Source organism: Hyperolius riggenbachi, chromosome 11 (genome assembly GCF_040937935.1).
Source record: "Hyperolius riggenbachi isolate aHypRig1 chromosome 11, aHypRig1.pri, whole genome shotgun sequence".
NCBI lineage: Eukaryota > Metazoa > Chordata > Amphibia > Anura > Hyperoliidae > Hyperolius > Hyperolius riggenbachi.
Genome location: NC_090656.1, coordinates 224,745,932 through 224,769,002, shown reverse-complemented (window position 1 = coordinate 224,769,002; position 23,071 = coordinate 224,745,932). Strand labels below are relative to the sequence as shown.

Below are 23,071 nucleotides of genomic sequence, written 5' to 3'. Positions count from 1 at the left end.
GACTTCTAGGGGCTGGAAGAAGCTCGAGGTGAGCGATTTTTTTTTTTACCCGGATGTATCACTTCAGGAATTGTATAGGAACCCTAGAAAGGACAGAGGCACAATTAGAAAGGATGGAGGAAAAACTGGAGAGGAGAATGCACAGGTGAAGTTTACTTTCACTAAAAGTAAGAGTCTCCCCACAAGGGCAGGAAATGTGGCCAGAAATCTGGAGTAATATCCTAGAAACGTAATGACAGACTGAGAGCTCGGAGCCTTTACAAGGAGCGTGTTGTCATCAGAGAGCTGTGAGTGGGAGGAGGTGGAGGAGGAATATAAAGAGGAAACACAGCCAGAAGCTGGAGAATCGCTGTTCGCATCCAGCACAGCAAAAGGCACACAGGGGCTGCAGAAAGACAGGAAAAAGGGAGATCTACTCCTGTCCAAACCAGCCTGATAACCAGGGCAGGGGCAACTCTACCTCTGACCAGCACAACCTGATACCCAGGAGTGGGGCAACTCTACCACTGCCCAGCACAGCCTGATACCCAGGACAGGGGTAACTACTGCACACCAGCACAACCTGATACCCAGGAGTGGGGCAACTCTACCTCTGCCTAGCACAGACTGATACCCAGGGCAGGGGTAACTACTGCACACCAGCACAACCTGATACCCAGGAGTGGGCAACTCTACCTCTGCCTAGCACAGACTGATACCCAGGGCAGGGGTAACTACTGCACACCAGCACAACCTGATACCCAGGACAGGGGCACCTCTACTTCTGCCCAGCACAGCTTAATACCCAGGGCAGGGGCAACTCCACCTCTGACCAGCACAGCCTAATACCCAAGAGAGTGGCATCTCTACTGCTAATCAACATCAAGGGACTGTACATTACTGCTGGCATCCTACATATCTCAGTACAAGAATAGTCTTCTTGGCATATCACACAAGACCAATTCAATTGGTATCTGACCCTGCTTTGGATATGTTCTCCTAGTATTAAACACAGCTCAGTACCCAGAATTGGACTTCCTCTCCTTGTATCCAGCACAGCTCAGAACCTGGCATTGGACCTGCTCTCCTAGTATCCAGCACAGCTCAGTGGCCAGCATTGGACCTGTTCTCCTTGTATCCAGCACAGCTCAGTACTGGGCATTGGACCTCCTCTCCTAGTATCCAGAAAAGCTCAATACCTGGCATTGGACCTCCTCTCCTAGTATCCAGAAAAGCTCAATACCTGGCATTGGACTTCCTTTACTAGTGTCCAGCACAGCTCAGAACCTGGCATTGGACCTCCTCTCCTACTATCCAGCATGGCTCTGTACCTGACATTTGACCTCCTCTCCTAGTATCCAGCACAGCTCAGTGCCCAGCATTGGACCTGCTGTCCTAGTATCCAGCAGGGAGGGGACTCCAGCTTGCTCACATGGACATTATCACACTTGGTACTACAGCTGTTTGTTACTTTTAGCTCCAGGCCTACAATTCGGCCGTGGGCACAGGACTGGCATCACATTAGAGTGGTTGCCTCTTCTTCCTGGCAACTATTAAGTTCTGCAACCAGGAGGACCTGATCTTCTTCCTGACAACTATTAAGTTCTGCAACCAGGAGGACCTGATCAGATTTCCGGCTCTTCTGTCCAGCATGTCTTCAGCGGTAATGCCTGCCAAGCAGGCCGAATCCCTGGGCATGTGCTCCAGCTACCAGGCTGTGATGCCCCACTACAGTGCGGCCACAGAGGAATACCCCCAGCCCATCCAGCCCAGAGCCCTGAGGGGGAAGGGAAAGCTGAGGAGGCCAAGGCAGAGCAGGTTCAAGACTCAGCCGGTCACCTTCGATGAGATCCAGGAGGTGGAAGAGGAAGGTTTATCCCCCACCGAGGAGGAGAAGGCCAAGAAGTCCTTTCTACAGTCTCTGGAGAACCTCAGGAGAAGTTCTCACAATATGCAGCAGCAACAGAGGGACAAACTTAACAGCAGCAGCAGCAGCAGCAGCCAACTGAGACACAGCCTGGACTCCAGTGACTCAGACTCCACTCTATGAACTGTGCTTCTCCACCAAGCAAGCCCAGGGCTAATCTGCTCCCGTGTGCTGCCACTGAGGACCACCAGAGGGCGCAGCAGATCCAGCAGGACTGTGTGGTTGGACTATTAACCCTCTCCAGTCCTGTGAGGAACTATGATGGCTGACGGGGGTATGTAAGTGTGGGAAGGGGGGACCTGGTTGGCCTTATTATTGCTGTCTGTGTCCCCCAGGAGAAAGTCCCACACTTCCTGTCCGGAGGGGCCGCAGCTACATTTCATGGATAAATAAAGGGACAGTCAATGAAAGTGTGGATTAGTATGGCTCGCATGCAAATAGTATGCAAATTGTATGCGTTTTGGAATAGGTAAATCAGATGCCCTTCCTGCTTATTTTTATTGGACCAACCTCAAGCTGCATACAATTTGCATTACATTTGCATGCAGGAATTATTCACATCTCATGACCCATTTTTAAATATAAATAGTGGGATTCAGAAAGAGTAAAAGCTTGAGTTTTTCTTTCTCTCACTGAGTTCCTGTTCCGACAGATGGTGGGGAGCCTCCTGCAGATAAAAGTACAGGCAGCTTGGACAGCATTCAGGAAGAGAATGCCATCTGTCTATATCCAATCCTTCTGCACACTGTCCAGATCACTCCCTATACCCACATCATCACCTCCAATATACCATACCCCCCTCCCCACCTCCAATATATCATACCCCCCCCCCCCCCGCCCCCCCCTCCCCATCACCTCCTATGACCAACCCTCCATTGCCTTCAAATCACCCCTCTGAGCTGAGAGACCCCTTGTTACTCTCTGAGCTGGAGGGGTTCCCTCTCTGGACGCTCTGAGCTTGGGGGCACCCCTTCTGGACCTTTTAACCCCCAGAGACCCAAATAGGCACCCGGGTTTTATGACTTCATGGCCAGATAAGCAGGCCTATTTACACATTCAACCATCCAATGGTGTTGCAGAACTGAACAAGAGGACCTATTAGTAAGGTACATGAGGTTTTAAAAAGAAGAAAATGGGGGAGCGTTTATTTTTGTAGCCATTTGTAACTTAAAGAGACTCTAAAGCCTTAAAAAAATATCTATTTTTACTTACAATTCCTGCTGAGAAGTATAGCACTAGTTGAAATGCTGCATTCCCGCGGCTGAATGATGCTTCTTTCCCCCCAAATCCCCAGGGCAAAAATTCACAACTTTCTTGGTCGTCGATTTTGCTGCCCAGGGAGGCAGAGCTTAGCGCTGTAGCACTGCCTCCATGCGCGTCAATCCGCGCGTATCTCTGCCTCCTCCCACCCCTCTCTGTGAAGGAAGACTGAGAAGGGCGGGGAGAGGCGGCGGTCAGCACTGATTGACACAGCAGAGGCAGAGCTACAGCCCAAAGCTCTGCCTCTAACAGGAAGCAATCCCTGGATTTTGCCCAGAGGATTTGGTGGCAAAGAGGCATCATTCAGCCGCGAGATAGCGGCTTTTCAGCTAGTGCCATACTACTCTAGAGGGATTGTAAGTAAAAATACATATTTTTAAATGTGATGTTGTAATATTACAACACTGAGTCTCTGGGGGCTAAGCTGGATCCTCTGAGCTGGGGGGCTCCTGCTGTGTACAGGAGTGATGGGTTAAAGTTATTTTTGTAAAAAAGAAGTAGAAATATATATATATATATATATATATATATATATATATATATATATATGTGTGTGTGAGGAAATCAATGTAGAGCTATTTATTTTCACCTGCACCGCTCGCTGCATTTTACAGCCAATATTTGTATAAAGATTTATTTTCAATAAACACCTCAATATTTATATCAATGGTGACTTTATTTAAGTGATTATATTAACTGTGCTAAGTGACAGTGCTGGGCGGCCTTTTTCTCAGTAACAGTAACAGTAACTTTTTCTCAGGAACATAACATTTAACTAATTATAAATGTTTCCTGCCCGTTCAGACTGCAAAACGCGGACGGCCACGCATGCAGAACGCAACGCGTACGAACGCACGCCATCCGCGTTCGTATGCGTTGCGTGGCTGATCCCATCACTGAAAAGTGAATGGGACAGCCGCGCGTTTTTGTAAAATCTGCGTGCAGCATGCGTTCCCGGACCGCACAGGTCCGGAACGCATGCTGTGTGAACATCAGACATTGCACTCTATGCAATGTCTGATGTCGTGCGTGTCGGCCACCTGCGCACGTTTCCAAAACGCGGCTGGAAACGCGTGCAGTGTGAACGGGCCCTAAGCTTTTTAAAAATGGTTTCTCTTTTTTGACCTCAGAACTTGGATGGATTATGACAAGTTCAGGTACCCCTGGCTGGGACACCCAGAGACCCTCTAGAGCAGGGGTCCCCAAGCTTGTTCAGTCAAGGGGCGTGTCAACATACTTCAGACTGTTGGGGGGCTGGAGTATACATAAAATAATGTAGAAAAACATAACATTGAGCCTGGGTATTGTAGATAGTGATGCTCATCCGAGCTCTTATACTCGGATATCCTAGCTCTTTTTTCACTATTCGAGCTCGAATACCGAGCTCGAATAGTATTAGCTATCCGGGCTGTGCTATCCGAGCGCACTGGGATAGCAATCAGCTATCCGGAGATATCCTAGCTATCCGAGCTCAGATAGCGTCATCCGCTCGGATAGCGGCACGTCACGTCACCTCGAGTCCTCACAAGCGAATCAGAGGGCTCCCAGCCCTCTGACTGCAGCCAATCACAGAGGGGGAGCCTGGCCAAGCCCCCCTCTATAAATAGCGGGCGCACTGTTGCCTCACTCGTCCTGCTTGCGACTTACTGACTGACTGTACTGAGAGATTGCTCCAGTGCTTTTTGTCTGTGTGCAAGTGCATTTATTGTTCAATACACCAAGCGTTTTTACACTCCAACACTTGATATTCACCTGTATTGCTTTGTATTGTAGATAGATTGTATTTTAGGCAGTTTAGGTTGTGTGATTAGGGACTAGGGAGGGAGACTGTCACTGGTGCTGCTGCAGCTCCAGCCAGCAGCTAGGCCCTGTGCCTAGGCAAGGCAGCCTGCCCTGCTCTGTGCTCTAGTCTCTACCTTACCTGTGCTCTCACCTGTCCTACTCTACTGTACTACTTCTGTGTTAGATAGATTATTGTACTATTTTGTAGTTAGCAGGCCCAGCTTTACTGCTGTATCTCACATTGGAAGTATTGTCTCGCACTCACGAATGGATCAAACCCATAGTCTTTAAAGAGACTTTGAAGCGAGAATAAATCTCGCTTCAGAGCTCATAAATAGCAGGGGCACGTGTGCCCCTGCTAAACCGCCGCTATAGCGCGGCTTAACGGGGGTCCCTTACCCCCAAAACGACCACTGCGACACTTTGTCGCAGATTTGGTCGTGATTTATTGCTTCCTGGAGGCAGGGCTAACGGCTGCAGCCCTGCCTCCAGTCGCGTCTGTCAGCGGCGCATTGCCGCCTCTCCCCCGCCCCTCTCGGTGAAGGAAGACTGAGAGGGGCGGGGGAGAGGCGGAGATACGCGCTGACAGACACGCGTGGGGCAGGACTGCGGCGGCTAGCCCTGCCCCAACCAGGAATCGCTCCCCGGGTGTATCGAGGGGGATTTGGGCGTGAAGGGACCCCCGTTAAGCCGCGCTATAGCGGCGTTTTAGCAGGGGCACACGTGCCCCTGCTATTTATGAGGTCTGAAGCGAGATTTATTCTCGCTTCAGACTCTCTTTAAGGGGAGTGCAACAGCTAAAAAGAGGGATGATGCCCTCTATGCAGTATTCAACAAGGAGGAAAGCTGGCACATCCAAAATCAATCTTTATTGCACTGCTGCTGCCCCCAGACAGATACACATCGCTGATAGCGAGTGTTTTAGAGGAGCCAGACTCCCGAATTCCTATGTAGAATTTTTGCAGCAACAAACAGATCTTTGCCTCAGAGCAAATATTGCCTTGACAAAGGGGCCATATTTTTACATGAAACCAATAAAGATTGATTTTGGATGTGCCAGCTTTCCTCCTTGTTGATTACTGCTCTACCTGTCCTGTATCTGCTCTCTGTAATCTAGTCACACCTGTTGTATTGTTTAGCTAGATTCTTCTATTGTTTAGTTAGTACTGTAGTACTGCAGTCAGTGCTAGTAGTTGTTAGAGTAGTAGTACTACTGTGTTAGCTTTCTACAGAACTGCTGTGCTGTGAGCAGTGCCAGTGTGACAGTTAGTGTGCACTAGTGTCTTCTCCTCTGCTAACTGACTGGCACTTGGCACGTGCCACATCCGGCATGCTCCTGGCACACGTTACACCTGCTGCTGCTGCTGCATTGCCCTGCTCCTGCTGCCTGTGCAGCTCCCACCGCCAGGGTGCCACAGGCCACTGATACCACCTATATTTAACCCAAAACACAATTGCTGCGTAATTTTTTGGAGGTGTCTGGGGTGAAAACTGTCATGTCCCAGTTGTGCGGTTGGACTTTGGACACAATGGGCTTGATTCACAAAGCGGTGCTAACTGTTAGGACGCCTGTGAAAACCCCCTTAGCACGTCTAAACGAGCTTTTCGCGCATAAAACTTTATGCGCGTAAAACTTTGCACGCGTAAAACTTTGCGCACGCAAAGTTAGCGCGCGATCTGATTGAGAAATCAGGTGCTAACCTACTTAGCACCCTGGTTAGCACGTCTAAAAACTTTAGACGTGCTAAGTAGGTTAGCACCGCTCTGTGACTCAAGCCCAATGTGGGCTGCACGACTGCTGTCTGGAACCTAGGCCTGATGTTAATTTACAGCTATTGTTTTTTGGGCGGGGGGGGGGGGATTTTAAGTCCCCACATCATCAATTAGTGTTCCCCTTTACAAGATAATGAAGCTACATGCAGGGCCGGCCCTAGACTTTTTGCCGCCTGAGGCAAATTTTGAAAAAATTATTGCTGCCCCCCCCCCCCCCCACTGTATTGTAAGTGGGCGGCGTTGCAGGAAGTGACGTCAGTGGAGCGCACGCTGGCCTGGAACGAGGAAGAGGTGAGTCCTCCCCGCCCGTGCCTCTTACGAGTAGCGGCTGCTTCTGATCTATTTAAGGCTAGAGGGAAGCGCAGATCGGGGGACCCAGGCGAGGAAGGGGGGGTCCGACCCCCCTCCCCGCCGCTAGGCCCAATACCCCCGTCCTGCCCGCTACCCCTCCAGCTCGGCGGCCGGCTCCCCGCACCCACAGACTGGCGGATGCCGCCCCTAGAAATGTGCCGCCTGAGGCAAAAGTTTCACCCCGCCTCATGAGCGGGCCGGCCCTGGCTACATGCCTCATATACCCTAAAAGCGTTTTTAAAGCAATTTAAAGGCCACTTCCGTTTTTTCTATCCAGATATCCGAATTTGCCCGGATACTGTGGTCGGATATCCGATTTGCATTCGGATCGGAAAATTTTGAACTCGGATATCCGACCCAGATTGGATATCTGGGTATCCAAATCCGAATCGGATCCGGATTTTGAAAAGGGGTATCCGAGCATCACTAATTGTAGACACCGCCTTTTAACATGGGCAGCTCTCATGTCTCCCATTTAACCAGAGCAAATGTTATAGCCCCCACCACAGTGCAGATATTGTGACCCTAACATAGCAAGTCATATGTGAGCCCTAATGTCACCCAAAGGCCTGCAAAAGCCTGCAGCACAATCTCACCCATACAAACACAATCTCTGTAGAAACATATGCAGTACAACCCTCCATTTCCCCTTCATAAAGGAGCCATAACATTCCTGCACAGCACTGACCAAAATATATATGAATATGCTTGTTACAAGTCACCCCCAGAGCCGGCCTTTGGGGGTGGCCCGCACCCTCTGCAGCGGTGGGGAGAACGGCATAGTTATTAAAACTCACATTTCTTCCGCTGATCATCTCAGCTTCCATCTCCTCCTCTCCCAGCATCTGACGTATTGGTAACAGCGCCCCCTGTGATGATGTGACCGCATGTCACCACAGGGGGGCACTGTTACCAATACCCAGATACCGGGACAGGAAGGAGATGGAAGCTGCGATGATTGGCAGGAGAAATGTGAGTTTTAACTTCAATGCCCGCTCTCCCCACCACTGCAGCCAATCTAACCTTTACTCAAGGAACCTACCTATCTAACCTGTACTGCAGGGCATCTACCTATCTAATCTATACTGCAGGCACCTATCTAACCTGTACTGCAGGGCATCTACCTATCTAATCTATACTGCAGGCACCTATCTAATCTATACTGTGGGCAGCTATCAGATCTATACTGCAGAGCACCTACCTATTTAATCTATACTGCAGGCACCTATCTAATCTATACTGCAGAGCACATACCTATCTAATCTGTACTGCAGGAACCTATCTAATCTATATTGCGGGGCACCTACCTATCTAATCTGTACTGCAGCACCTATAATCTATACTGCCGGGCACCTACCTATCTAATCTATACTGCGGGGCACCTACCTATCTAATCTATACCAAGCATGAGCTTCTGAATTCCGCGGAAGCTGAAATTCCGCCGGAATTGGGGTTTCTGCATTGTTCCGCGGAATCCGGAAATTCCAATCCGGAATGCTTAATAATGCGGAACTCCGGCAAAATCGAAATCGGAGTGAATTGACCAATCAGGAGATGCGGAATGAGTTGACCAATCATATTCAGAGGAAAGTTAACGCGCTAAAAAAAAAAAAAAAACATTGCAACATGCGGAATTCCTTACAGAAAGGCGGAAATTTATGAAAGTACGCTTCTGACAAATTTACAGTATGCTCAATTACAAGAAAATGTATGCGTGCTCTACGCCAAGCTTAACCCTTTCAAGTCTAGCTGTGCAAATCTGGCTAAAATGGCTTATCATGAGACATGCTCATGCAGAAATGCATCTGCTTTCGCATGCCAAACTTTGCAGGGTCAAAAACCAATACCGCGAAGCGGTTGCCCTGCGGGAATTAGTTCATGCTATACAGCACTATCCAGGAGCGCCTCGGGGAGGCTTCCCATTGCCCCCATACAACCGGGGGGGCTGTGGGGCCCCAGGCTCTCTCACTGCCTAGGGACCACAGCAACACCCCGGAGGTGGAGGCTGGGTAGCGCAGACGACCCCCCCAAGCGTGGCCGGCGCCTGGGGGGGCCATCCGCACCCATCTCCCAAAAATTTAAAAACAGGCACTTACCTGAACGTCCATTGCGTTCTGCTGCTGCGCATCGACTCGGGGCACTGCATGGGAAAGGAGTGACGCATGGGTCACCCCGAGCTGTGGGGCTCAGGGCTGGCTCACACACATCACTCCAGAAGGGGGGGGAGGACAGGCACAGACAGCCCACTTATAGAGCAAGCCATCCACCACCTGCCTCCAAAGGACAGAATGCAAATATGCTCAATTACAAGAAAATGTATGCGTGCTCTACGCCAAGCTTAACCCTTTCAAGTCTAGCTGTGCAAATCTGGCTAAAATGGCTTATCATGAGACATGCTCATGCAGAAATGCATCTGCTTTCGCATGCCAAACTTTGCAGGGTCAAAAACCAATACCGCGAAGCGGTTGCCCTGCGGGAATTAGTTCATGCTATACAGCACTATCCAGGAGCGCCTCGGGGAGGCTTCCCATTGGTTGATGCACACATGTTCTTTCTCTGATTGTAGTTAGCATTGCATTTCTTTTTTCTGAGGGCAGGTAGTGAGTGGCTTGTTTTAGGAGGTGAGAGCCCTGGAGCAGGCTATTTGCGCCTGTCCGCCCCTTATGTGTCGCGCCCAGGTTATGCGCATACAGCAGAACGCAATGGACGTTGAGGTAAGTGCCTGTTTTTAATCTTGGGAGGTGTGTGCGGGCGGCTCTGCCCGGCGCTGGCCACGCTGGGGAGATCGCCTGCACCCCCCAGCCTCCGCCTCCGGGGTGCCGCTGTGTGGGTTCCAGGCGGTGAGAGTGCCTGGGACCCCCGCGGCCCCCCGGTTGTATGGGGGCAATGGGAAGCCTCCTCGTGGCGCCCCTGGATAGTGCTGTATAGCATGAACTAATTCCCGCAGGGCGATTGTTTTGCGGTTTTTGGTTTTGACCCTGCATATTTAGGCATGCGAAAGCAAATGCTTATTTGCATGAGCAATGTCTCGTGATTAGCCAATAGGCCAAATTTGCAAAGCCAGATTTGTCAGGTTCACTTGGTTGATGCACACATGTTCTTTCTCTGATTGTAGTTAGCATTGCATTTCTTTTTTCTGAGGGCAGGTAGTGAGTGGCTTGTTTTAGGAGGTGAGAGCCCTGGAGCAGGCTATTTGCGCCTGTCCGCCCCTCATGTGTCGCGCCCAGGTTATGCGCATACAGCAGAACGCAATGGACGTTGAGGTAAGTGCCTGTTTTTAATCTTGGGAGGTGTGTGCGGGCGGCTCTGCCCGGCGCTGGCCACGCTGGGGAGATCGCCTGCACCCCCCAGCCTCCGCCTCCGGGGTGCCGCTGTGTGGGTTCCAGGCGGTGAGAGTGCCTGGGACCCCCGCGGCCCCCCGGTTGTATGGGGGCAATGGGAAGCCTCCTCGTGGCGCCCCTGGATAGTGCTGTATAGCATGAACTAATTCCCGCAGGGCGATTGTTTTGCGGTTTTTGGTTTTGACCCTGCATATTTAGGCATGCGAAAGCAAATGCTTATTTGCATGAGCAATGTCTCGTGATTAGCCAATAGGCCAAATTTGCAAAGCCAGATTTGTCAGGTTCACTTGGTTGATGCACACATGTTCTTTCTCTGATTGTAGTTAGCATTGCATTTCTTTTTTCTGAGGGCAGGTAGTGAGTGGCTTGTTTTAGGAGGTGAGAGCCCTGGAGCAGGCTATTTGCGCCTGTCCGCCCCTCATGTGTCGCGCCCAGGTTATGCGCATACAGCAGAACGCAATGGACGTTGAGGTAAGTGCCTGTTTTTAATCTTGGGAGGTGTGTGCGGGCGGCTCTGCCCGGCGCTGGCCACGCTGGGGAGATCGCCTGCACCCCCCAGCCTCCGCCTCCGGGGTGCCGCTGTGTGGGTTCCAGGCGGTGAGAGTGCCTGGGACCCCCGCGGCCCCCCGGTTGTATGGGGGCAATGGGAAGCCTCCTCGTGGCGCCCCTGGATAGTGCTGTATAGCATGAACTAATTCCCGCAGGGCGATTGTTTTGCGGTTTTTGGTTTTGACCCTGCATATTTAGGCATGCGAAAGCAAATGCTTATTTGCATGAGCAATGTCTCGTGATTAGCCAATAGGCCAAATTTGCAAAGCCAGATTTGTCAGGTTCACTTGGTTGATGCACACATGTTCTTTCTCTGATTGTAGTTAGCATTGCATTTCTTTTTTCTGAGGGCAGGTAGTGAGTGGCTTGTTTTAGGAGGTGAGAGCCCTGGAGCAGGCTATTTGCGCCTGTCCGCCCCTCATGTGTCGCGCCCAGGTTATGCGCATACAGCAGAACGCAATGGACGTTGAGGTAAGTGCCTGTTTTTAATCTTGGGAGGTGTGTGCGGGCGGCTCTGCCTGGCGCTGGCCACGCTGGGGAGATCGCCTGCACCCCCCAGCCTCCGCCTCCGGGGTGCCGCTGTGTGGGTTCCAGGCGGTGAGAGTGCCTGGGACCCCCGCGGCCCCCCGGTTGTATGGGGGCAATGGGAAGCCTCCTCGTGGCGCCCCTGGATAGTGCTGTATAGCATGAACTAATTCCCGCAGGGCGATTGTTTTGCGGTTTTTGGTTTTGACCCTGCATATTTAGGCATGCGAAAGCAAATGCTTATTTGCATGAGCAATGTCTCGTGATTAGCCAATAGGCCAAATTTGCAAAGCCAGATTTGTCAGGTTCACTTGGTTGATGCACACATGTTCTTTCTCTGATTGTAGTTAGCATTGCATTTCTTTTTTCTGAGGGCAGGTAGTGAGTGGCTTGTTTTAGGAGGTGAGAGCCCTGGAGCAGGCTATTTGCGCCTGTCCGCCCCTCATGTGTCGCGCCCAGGTTATGCGCATACAGCAGAACGCAATGGACGTTGAGGTAAGTGCCTGTTTTTAATCTTGGGAGGTGTGTGCGGGCGGCTCTGCCCGGCGCTGGCCACGCTGGGGAGATCGCCTGCACCCCCCAGCCTCCGCCTCCGGGGTGCCGCTGTGTGGGTTCCAGGCGGTGAGAGTGCCTGGGACCCCCGCGGCCCCCCGGTTGTATGGGGGCAATGGGAAGCCTCCTCGTGGCGCCCCTGGATAGTGCTGTATAGCATGAACTAATTCCCGCAGGGCGATTGTTTTGCGGTTTTTGGTTTTGACCCTGCATATTTAGGCATGCGAAAGCAAATGCTTATTTGCATGAGCAATGTCTCGTGATTAGCCAATAGGCCAAATTTGCAAAGCCAGATTTGTCAGGTTCACTTGGTTGATGCACACATGTTCTTTCTCTGATTGTAGTTAGCATTGCATTTCTTTTTTCTGAGGGCAGGTAGTGAGTGGCTTGTTTTAGGAGGTGAGAGCCCTGGAGCAGGCTATTTGCGCCTGTCCGCCCCTCATGTGTCGCGCCCAGGTTATGCGCATACAGCAGAACGCAATGGACGTTGAGGTAAGTGCCTGTTTTTAATCTTGGGAGGTGTGTGCGGGCGGCTCTGCCCGGCGCTGGCCACGCTGGGGAGATCGCCTGCACCCCCCAGCCTCCGCCTCCGGGGTGCCGCTGTGTGGGTTCCAGGCGGTGAGAGTGCCTGGGACCCCCGCGGCCCCCCGGTTGTATGGGGGCAATGGGAAGCCTCCTCGTGGCGCCCCTGGATAGTGCTGTATAGCATGAACTAATTCCCGCAGGGCGATTGTTTTGCGGTTTTTGGTTTTGACCCTGCATATTTAGGCATGCGAAAGCAAATGCTTATTTGCATGAGCAATGTCTCGTGATTAGCCAATAGGCCAAATTTGCAAAGCCAGATTTGTCAGGTTCACTTGGTTGATGCACACATGTTCTTTCTCTGATTGTAGTTAGCATTGCATTTCTTTTTTCTGAGGGCAGGTAGTGAGTGGCTTGTTTTAGGAGGTGAGAGCCCTGGAGCAGGCTATTTGCGCCTGTCCGCCCCTCATGTGTCGCGCCCAGGTTATGCGCATACAGCAGAACGCAATGGACGTTGAGGTAAGTGCCTGTTTTTAATCTTGGGAGGTGTGTGCGGGCGGCTCTGCCCGGCGCTGGCCACGCTGGGGAGATCGCCTGCACCCCCCAGCCTCCGCCTCCGGGGTGCCGCTGTGTGGGTTCCAGGCGGTGAGAGTGCCTGGGACCCCCGCGGCCCCCCGGTTGTATGGGGGCAATGGGAAGCCTCCTCGTGGCGCCCCTGGATAGTGCTGTATAGCATGAACTAATTCCCGCAGGGCGATTGTTTTGCGGTTTTTGGTTTTGACCCTGCATATTTAGGCATGCGAAAGCAAATGCTTATTTGCATGAGCAATGTCTCGTGATTAGCCAATAGGCCAAATTTGCAAAGCCAGATTTGTCAGGTTCACTTGGTTGATGCACACATGTTCTTTCTCTGATTGTAGTTAGCATTGCATTTCTTTTTTCTGAGGGCAGGTAGTGAGTGGCTTGTTTTAGGAGGTGAGAGCCCTGGAGCAGGCTATTTGCGCCTGTCCGCCCCTCATGTGTCGCGCCCAGGTTATGCGCATACAGCAGAACGCAATGGACGTTGAGGTAAGTGCCTGTTTTTAATCTTGGGAGGTGTGTGCGGGCGGCTCTGCCCGGCGCTGGCCACGCTGGGGAGATCGCCTGCACCCCCCAGCCTCCGCCTCCGGGGTGCCGCTGTGTGGGTTCCAGGCGGTGAGAGTGCCTGGGACCCCCGCGGCCCCCCGGTTGTATGGGGGCAATGGGAAGCCTCCTCGTGGCGCCCCTGGATAGTGCTGTATAGCATGAACTAATTCCCGCAGGGCGATTGTTTTGCGGTTTTTGGTTTTGACCCTGCATATTTAGGCATGCGAAAGCAAATGCTTATTTGCATGAGCAATGTCTCGTGATTAGCCAATAGGCCAAATTTGCAAAGCCAGATTTGTCAGGTTCACTTGGTTGATGCACACATGTTCTTTCTCTGATTGTAGTTAGCATTGCATTTCTTTTTTCTGAGGGCAGGTAGTGAGTGGCTTGTTTTAGGAGGTGAGAGCCCTGGAGCAGGCTATTTGCGCCTGTCCGCCCCTCATGTGTCGCGCCCAGGTTATGCGCATACAGCAGAACGCAATGGACGTTGAGGTAAGTGCCTGTTTTTAATCTTGGGAGGTGTGTGCGGGCGGCTCTGCCCGGCGCTGGCCACGCTGGGGAGATCGCCTGCACCCCCCAGCCTCCGCCTCCGGGGTGCCGCTGTGTGGGTTCCAGGCGGTGAGAGTGCCTGGGACCCCCGCGGCCCCCCGGTTGTATGGGGGCAATGGGAAGCCTCCTCGTGGCGCCCCTGGATAGTGCTGTACAGCATGAACTAATTCCCGCAGGGCGATTGTTTTGCGGTTTTTGGTTTTGACCCTGCATATTTAGGCATGCGAAAGCAAATGCTTATTTGCATGAGCAATGTCTCGTGATTAGCCAATAGGCCAAATTTGCAAAGCCAGATTTGTCAGGTTCACTTGGTTGATGCACACATGTTCTTTCTCTGATTGTAGTTAGCATTGCATTTCTTTTTTCTGAGGGCAGGTAGTGAGTGGCTTGTTTTAGGAGGTGAGAGCCCTGGAGCAGGCTATTTGCGCCTGTCCGCCCCTCATGTGTCGCGCCCAGGTTATGCGCATACAGCAGAACGCAATGGACGTTGAGGTAAGTGCCTGTTTTTAATCTTGGGAGGTGTGTGCGGGCGGCTCTGCCCGGCGCTGGCCACGCTGGGGAGATCGCCTGCACCCCCCAGCCTCCGCCTCCGGGGTGCCGCTGTGTGGGTTCCAGGCGGTGAGAGTGCCTGGGACCCCCGCGGCCCCCCGGTTGTATGGGGGCAATGGGAAGCCTCCTCGTGGCGCCCCTGGATAGTGCTGTATAGCATGAACTAATTCCCGCAGGGCGATTGTTTTGCGGTTTTTGGTTTTGACCCTGCATATTTAGGCATGCGAAAGCAAATGCTTATTTGCATGAGCAATGTCTCGTGATTAGCCAATAGGCCAAATTTGCAAAGCCAGATTTGTCAGGTTCACTTGGTTGATGCACACATGTTCTTTCTCTGATTGTAGTTAGCATTGCATTTCTTTTTTCTGAGGGCAGGTAGTGAGTGGCTTGTTTTAGGAGGTGAGAGCCCTGGAGCAGGCTATTTGCGCCTGTCCGCCCCTCATGTGTCGCGCCCAGGTTATGCGCATACAGCAGAACGCAATGGACGTTGAGGTAAGTGCCTGTTTTTAATCTTGGGAGGTGTGTGCGGGCGGCTCTGCCCGGCGCTGGCCACGCTGGGGAGATCGCCTGCACCCCCCAGCCTCCGCCTCCGGGGTGCCGCTGTGTGGGTTCCAGGCGGTGAGAGTGCCTGGGACCCCCGCGGCCCCCCGGTTGTATGGGGGCAATGGGAAGCCTCCTCGTGGCGCCCCTGGATAGTGCTGTATAGCATGAACTAATTCCCGCAGGGCGATTGTTTTGCGGTTTTTGGTTTTGACCCTGCATATTTAGGCATGCGAAAGCAAATGCTTATTTGCATGAGCAATGTCTCGTGATTAGCCAATAGGCCAAATTTGCAAAGCCAGATTTGTCAGGTTCACTTGGTTGATGCACACATGTTCTTTCTCTGATTGTAGTTCAAATTTACAGTATACACAACAACTTTATTGACAATACACTCTTCAACACAATCTTCATGATCAACATAACTGGCAAAAAAACCCAAAAACGATGTAGGAAATGCGCAACTGACGGACTGAGTAACGCTTCCGAAAGTTACCGAAGTCCGTGAAAAATTTACGGAAATACACATACGGAATTCCACGGAATACCGCCGGAATGTACCGGTAACAGAATTCAGTAACGGCGGTATGCGGAATTACCGCGGAACCGGAAATTGGCAATTCCGACCATGCTTGATCTATACTACGGGGCAGCTACCTATCTAATCTATACTGTGGGCACCTATCTAATCTATACTGTGGGCACCTATCTAATCTATACTGTGGGCACCTATCTAATCTATACTGCGGTCACCCATCTAATCTATACTGCAGTCACCCATCTAATCTATACTGCGGGGCACCTACCTATCTAATCTATACTGTGGGCACCTATCTAATCTATACTGCAGGCACCTATCTAATCTATACTGCAGGCACCTATCTAATCTATACTGCAGGCACCTATCTAATCTATACTGCAGGCACCTATCTAATCTATACTGCGGGGCACCTACCTATCTAATCTATACTGTGGGCACCTATCTAATCTATACTGTGGGCACCTATATAATGTATACTGCGGTCACCCATCTAATCTATACTGCGGTCACCCATCTAATCTATACTGCAGACACCTATCTAATCTATACTACGGGGCACCCACCTAATCTATACTGCGGGGCACCCACCTAATATATACTGCAGGGCACCCACCTATCTAATCTATAATGTGGGCACCTATCTAATCTATACTGCAGGCACCTATCTAATCTATACTGCAGGCACCTTTCTAATCTATGCTGCGGGGCACCCTACCTATCTAATCTATACTTCAGGCACCTATCTAATCTATGCTGCGGGGCACCCTACCTATCTAATCTATACTGTGGGCACCTATCTAATCTATACTGCAGGCACCTATCTAATCTATACTGCAGGCACCTATCTAATCTATACTGCAGGCACCTATCTAATCTATACTGTGGGCACCTATATAATGTATACTGCGGTCACCCATCTAATCTATACTGCGGTCACCCATCTAATCTATACTGCAGGCACCTATCTAATCTATACTGCGGGGCACCCACCTAATCTATACTGCGGGGCACCCACCTAATATATACTGCGGGGCACCTACCTATCTAATCTATACTGTGGGCACCTATCTAATCTATACTGCAGGCACCTATCTAATCTATACTGCAGGCACCTATCTAATCTATGCTGCGGGGCACCCTACCTATCTAATCTATACTGCAGGCACCTATCTAATCTATGCTGCGGGGCACCCTACCTATCTAATCTATACTGCAGGCACCTATCTAATCTATGCTGCGGGGCACCCTACCTATCTAATCTATACTGCGGGCACCTATCTCATCTATACTGCGGGCACCTATCTCATCTATACTGCGGGGCACCCACCTATCTAACCTATACTGCAAGCACCTACCTATCTAAACTATACTGCGGGGCACCAATCTAATCTATACTGCGGTCACCTATCTAATCTATACTGCGGGGCACCTACCTACCTAACCTATACAGAGTGTGTGTTTCGTGTGTGTCTGTCCACAGTAATATGTCTCTAGACCCCGCATATGACTCTCGCCCCAGGCCCCACATACTCTAAGGCCGCCTCTGGCCACCCCTCCACCCAGTAACCCAGAAGCTAGTAAATTACTGCTTTCTGGCTTCCATGTGGATGGGTGGTGCCAGCACGGCTATTCTATATGCGGGCCACCAATATTTAAAGACGCAGCAGACCGCATCTTTAAATAATACAGTTTGTGTGTGGGGGGCCGGTAAAAAAGCCTCAGGTCCGCAATCGGCCCGCGGGCCTTAGTTTGAGGACCACAGAGCTAGAGATATACAGTGCCTTGCAAAAGTATCCGGCCCCCTTGAAGTTTTCCACATTTCGTCATATTACTGCCACAAACATGAAGCAATTTTATTGAAATTCCATGGTTAAGACCAATACAAAGTGCTGTACACGTGATAAGTGGAATGAAAATCATACATTATTCCAAACATTTTGTACAAATCAATAACGACAAAGTGGGGTGTGCGTAATTATTCAGCCCCCTGAGTCAATACTTTGTAGAACCACCTTTTGCTGCAATTACAGCTGCCAGTCTTTTAGGGCAGGGGTCCCCAACCACCGGGCCGCGGCCCACTGCCGGTCCGTGGGCAGTTGCCAGCTGGGCCGCGGCGGGTCTGACCTCTCGCCCCTCCTCCCCCCGCGGCCGCCGCTCCTGTCATCTTATGAGCTGGCGGCCGCTTCCTGTCACTGATTCCCCGTAGCTGCTGTCCTCCGTATAGCATCTTCTATACAGCAGCGCTTCCTGTGCGGCTGCTGTAAGGAGGGAAGGAGGCGGGGCAGCGGCTTCCTGTAGCGTCGTTCGCCGTTACCATGGGAACCGCTGCCCGCCTCCTTCCCTCCTTACAGCAGCCGTGCGACGCGCTGCTGTAAATAGAAGATGCTGTACGGAGGAGAGCGGCTACGGGAATCTGTGACAGGAAGCGGCCGCCAGCTCATAAGGTAACAGGAGCGGCGGCGCGGGGCGGAGGGTGGCCTACACTGGGGCACATGGGGCGCTACACTGGGGCACTATTCTAGCTATACTGGGGTACTATTCTAGCTATACTGGGGCACTATTCTAGCTATACGGGGCACATGGGGCACTATTCTAGCTATACTGGGGCACATGGGGCACTATTCTAGCTATACTGGGGCACATGGGGCACTATTCTAGCTATACTGGGGCACTATACTAGCTATACTGGGGCACTATTCTAGCTATACTGGGGCACTATACTAGCTATACTGGGGCACATGGGGCACTATTCTAGCTATACTTGGGCACATGGGGCACCATACTAGCTATACTGGGGCACATGGGGCACTATACTAGCTATACTGGGGCACTATTCTAGCTATACTGGGGCACTATACTAGATATACTGGGGCACATAGGGCACTATACTAGCTATACTGGGGCACATGGGGCACTATTCTAGCTATACTGGGGCACTATACTAGATATACTGGGGCACATAGGGCACTATACTAGCTATACTGGGGCACATGGGGCACTATTCTAGCTATACTGGGGCACATAGGGCACTATACTAGCTATACTGGGGCACTATTCTAGCTATACTGGGGCACTATACTAGCTATACTGGGGCACATGGGGCACTATTCTAGCTATACTGGGGCACATGGGGCACTATTCTAGCTATACTGGGGCACTATTCTAGCTATACTGGGGCACTATACTAGCTATACTGGGGCACATGGGGCACTATTCTAGCTATACTTGGGCACATGGGGCACCATACTAGCTATACTGGGGCACATGGGGCACTATTCTAGCTATACTGGGGCACTATACTAGCTATACTGGGGCACTATACTAGCCATGCTGGGGCACTATACTAGCTATACTGGGGCACTATTCTAGCTATACTGGGGCACTATACTAGATATACTGGGGCACATAGGGCACTATACTAGCTATACTGGGGCACATGGGGCACTATTCTAGCTATACTGGGGCACATAGGGCACTATACTAGCTATACTGGGGCACTATTCTAGCTATACTGGGGCACATGGGGCACTATTCTAGCTATACTGGGGCACATGGGGCACTATTCTAGCTATACTGGGGCACTATTCTAGCTATACTGGGGCACTATACTAGCTATACTGGGACACATGGGGCACTATTCTAGCTATACTGGGGCACTATACTAGCTATACTGGGGCACATAGGGCACTATACTAGCTATACTGGGGCACTATTCTAGCTATACTGGGGCACATGGGGCACTATTCTAGCTATACTGGGGCACATGGGGCACTATTCTAGCTATACTGGGGCACTATTCTAGCTATACTGGGGCACTATACTAGCTATACTGGGGCACATGGGGCACTATTCTAGCTATACTTGGGCACATGGGGCACCATACTAGCTATACTGGGGCACATGGGGCACTATACTAGCTATACTGGGGCACATGGGGCACTATTCTAGCTATACTGGGGCACTATACTAGCTATACTGGGGCACATGGGGCACTATTCTAGCTATACTTGGGCACATGGGGCACCATACTAGCTATACTGGGGCACATGGGGCACTATACTAGCTATACTGGGGCACATGGGGCACTATTCTAGCTATACTGGGGCACTATACTAGCTATACTGGGGCACTATACTAGCTATACTGGGGCACTATACTAGCTATACTGGGGCACTATACTAGCTATACTTGGGCACATGGGGCACTATTCTAGCTATACTGGGGCACTATACTAGCTATACTGGGGCACACTGGGCACTATATTAGCTATACTGGGGCACATGGGGCACTATTCTAGCTATACTGGGGCACATGGGGCACTATTCTAGCTATACTGGGGCACTATACTAGCTATACTGGGGCACACTGGGCACTATATTAGCTATACTGGGTCTCTATACTAGCTCCCTATACTGGGGCAACTGTGCTTGCTGTGCCGCCGCGAATATCCACCCCCCCCCCCCCCCAACCCCCGCGGGCCCCAGAGAAAATTTTGGACGATTACCGGTCCCCGGGCCGAAAAAGGTTGGGGACCCCTGTTTTAGGGTATGTCTCTACCAGCTTAGCACATCTAGAGACTTAAATCCTTGCCCATTCTTCTTTGCAAAACAGCTCCAGCTCAGTCAGATTAGATGGACAGTGTTTGTGAACAGCAGTTTTCAGATCTGGCCACAGATTCTCGATTGGATTTAGATCTGGACTTTGACTGGGCCATTCTCACACATGGATATGTTTTGTTTTAAACCATTCCATTGTTGCCCTGGCTTTATGTTTAGGGTCGTTGTCCTGCTGGAAGGTGAAGGTCTCAAGTCTTTTGCAGACTCCAAGATGTTTTCTTCCAAGATAGCCCTGTATTTTGCTCCATCCATCTTCCTATCAACTTTGACCAGCATCCCTGTCCCTGCTGAAGAGAAGAAACCCCAGAGCATGATGCTGCCACCACCATATTTGACAGTCGGGATGGTGTGTTCTGAGTGATGTGCAGTGTTAGCTTTCTGCCATAGCGTTTTGCATTTTTGCATTCCGACCAGAGCACCTTCTTCCACATATTTGCTGTGTCCCCCACATGGCTTGTGGCAAACTTCAAACGGGACTTCTTATGCTTTTCTGTTAACAATGGCTTTCTTCTTGTCACTCTTCCATAAGAGCCAACTTTGTGCAGTGCACGACTAATAGCTGTCCTATGGACAGATTCCCCCACCTGAGCTGTAGATCTCTGAAGCTCGTCCAGAGTCACCATGGGCCTCTTGACTGCATTTCTGATTAGCGCTCTCCTTGTTTGGCCTGTGAGTTTAGGTGGACAGCCTTGTCTTGGTAGGTTTACAGTTGTGCCATACTCCTTCCATTTCTGAATGATCGCTTGAACAGTGCTCTGTGGGATATTCAAGGCTTTGGAAATCTTTTTGTAGCCTAAGCCTGCTTTAAATTTCTCAATAACTTTATCCCTGACCTGTCTGGTGTGTTCTTTGGACTTCATGGTGTTGTTGCTCCCAAGATTCTCTTAGACAACCTCTGAGGCCCTCACAGAGCAGCTGTATTTGTACTGACATTAGATTACACACAGGTGCACTCTATTTAGTCATTAGCACTCATCAGGCAATGTCTATGGGCAACTGACTGCACTCAGACCAAAGGGGGCTGAATAATTACGCACACTCCACTTTGCAGTTATTGATTTGTAAAAAATGTTTGGAATCATGTATGATTTTCGTTCCACTTCTCACGTGTACACCACCTTGTATTGGTCTTTCACGTGAAATTCCAATAAAATTGATTCATGTTTGTGGCAGTAATATGACAAAATGTGGAAAACTTCAAGGGGGCCGAATACTTTTCCAAGCCACTGTACATGTACCATGTGGAGAAAGCACAGGACACCACCAGAGATAGATGTACCACTTGGTGGAATAGAACAAGCAGACCTTCTTCCCCTGTATGTATGACAAGAGATGTGGTTGTACTGGCTGCAGCTGATTGGAAAGGTGGTCACACAACGCCCCCTGCAGGACACACATCAGAATGCTCTGCACATGTAAAGCAAGTGCAAATCCTGATGGGCCATTCTAATGAGGCAGTACAGAAAGAAGATCGCTTCTAAAATAGCAACATAACTTTTTCCCAAGTGCCCATCTGCTGTGTCCTCCTGGATCACTCATGTCATATATCTGATGACTGATTATGTCACCTGTCACCCTCACTATAGTAAAGCACCCAAATCCAAATCCAAAAGCTTTAATGGCAGAACTAGATACAGTTAGCATTGCCAAAGCAAAACATTAGCATTAGCATGGGAAGGGGTGGTTGTGGGATTATAGGGTAGAGGGGTTGTGGCATACAGTCCATAGGGGTGTGGATGATATAAGCGGCTGTGTATATAGTACAGAGGGGTGCTGATGATATTGGTGACAGCACAGCATTTTCTGGGCCCCATATTATTATTTATTTATTGTATTTATAAAGTGCCAACATATTACGCAGCGCTGGACATTAGTTTAGGTTACAGACAATATTTAGGGGTGACATACAGCAATATGACAATACAGGAATACAAGAAAGACCAGATCACACAGCACAGTAGGAGTACAAGGTAATGCTTAGTCACTGGAGGGGAGCATGGAGATAAGGCAAGTTAGGTTCACTCAGATGCATAGCATGGGTGCACAGTAATGGAGGTGCAAGATCAGGTAGGACACAAAAGGAGGAGGACCCTGCCCAAAGGCTTACAATCTACTGAACAAACCTACTGTGCCCCCACTCACTCCTCTCTGCCCCACACACCAAATCACAATCTGATAGATAGATTTCAAGCAGGCAGATAGTGATTAAAGGACAACTGAAGCAAGAAGGATATGGAGGCTGCCATATTTATTTCCTTTTAAGCAATACCATTTGCCTGGCTGTCCTGCTGAGCCTCTGCCTCTAATACATTGAGCCACAGACCCTGAACAAGCATACAGCAGATCAGGTGTTTCTGACATTATTTTCAGATCTGACAAGATTAGCTGCATGCTTGTTTCTTGTGTGATTCAGACACTACTGCAGCCACACAGACTAACAGGGCAGCCAGGCAACTAGTATTGTTTAAAAGGAAATAAATATGGCAGCCTCCATATTCTTCTCACTACAATAGCAGGCAGGCAGTATTGTTAATTTCTAGCGGCCGGCAGGTAACGATTGTTAGATTCTAGTTAGGTGGATTGTAGTGGC

General features: G+C 50.5%; 1 protein-coding gene across 1 annotated transcript; it reads left to right on the top strand.

Moving 5' to 3' along the window:
• The first annotated feature begins 331 nt into the window (after positions 1 to 331).
• Positions 332 to 3,807, top strand: C11H11orf96 (chromosome 11 C11orf96 homolog). Its single transcript, XM_068260142.1, has one exon. The coding sequence runs from the start codon at positions 1,631 to 1,633 to the stop codon at positions 2,027 to 2,029; it is 399 nt and encodes a 132-aa protein (XP_068116243.1). The 5' UTR covers positions 332 to 1,630; the 3' UTR covers positions 2,030 to 3,807.
• Positions 3,808 to 23,071: the final 19,264 nt, after the last annotated feature.

What these genes read in the sequence shown, in the direction of transcription:
- C11H11orf96 (XM_068260142.1), top strand. Translation starts at nt 1,631, where the DNA reads ATGTCTTCAGCGGTAATGCCTGCCAAGCAGGCCGAATCCCTGGGCATG.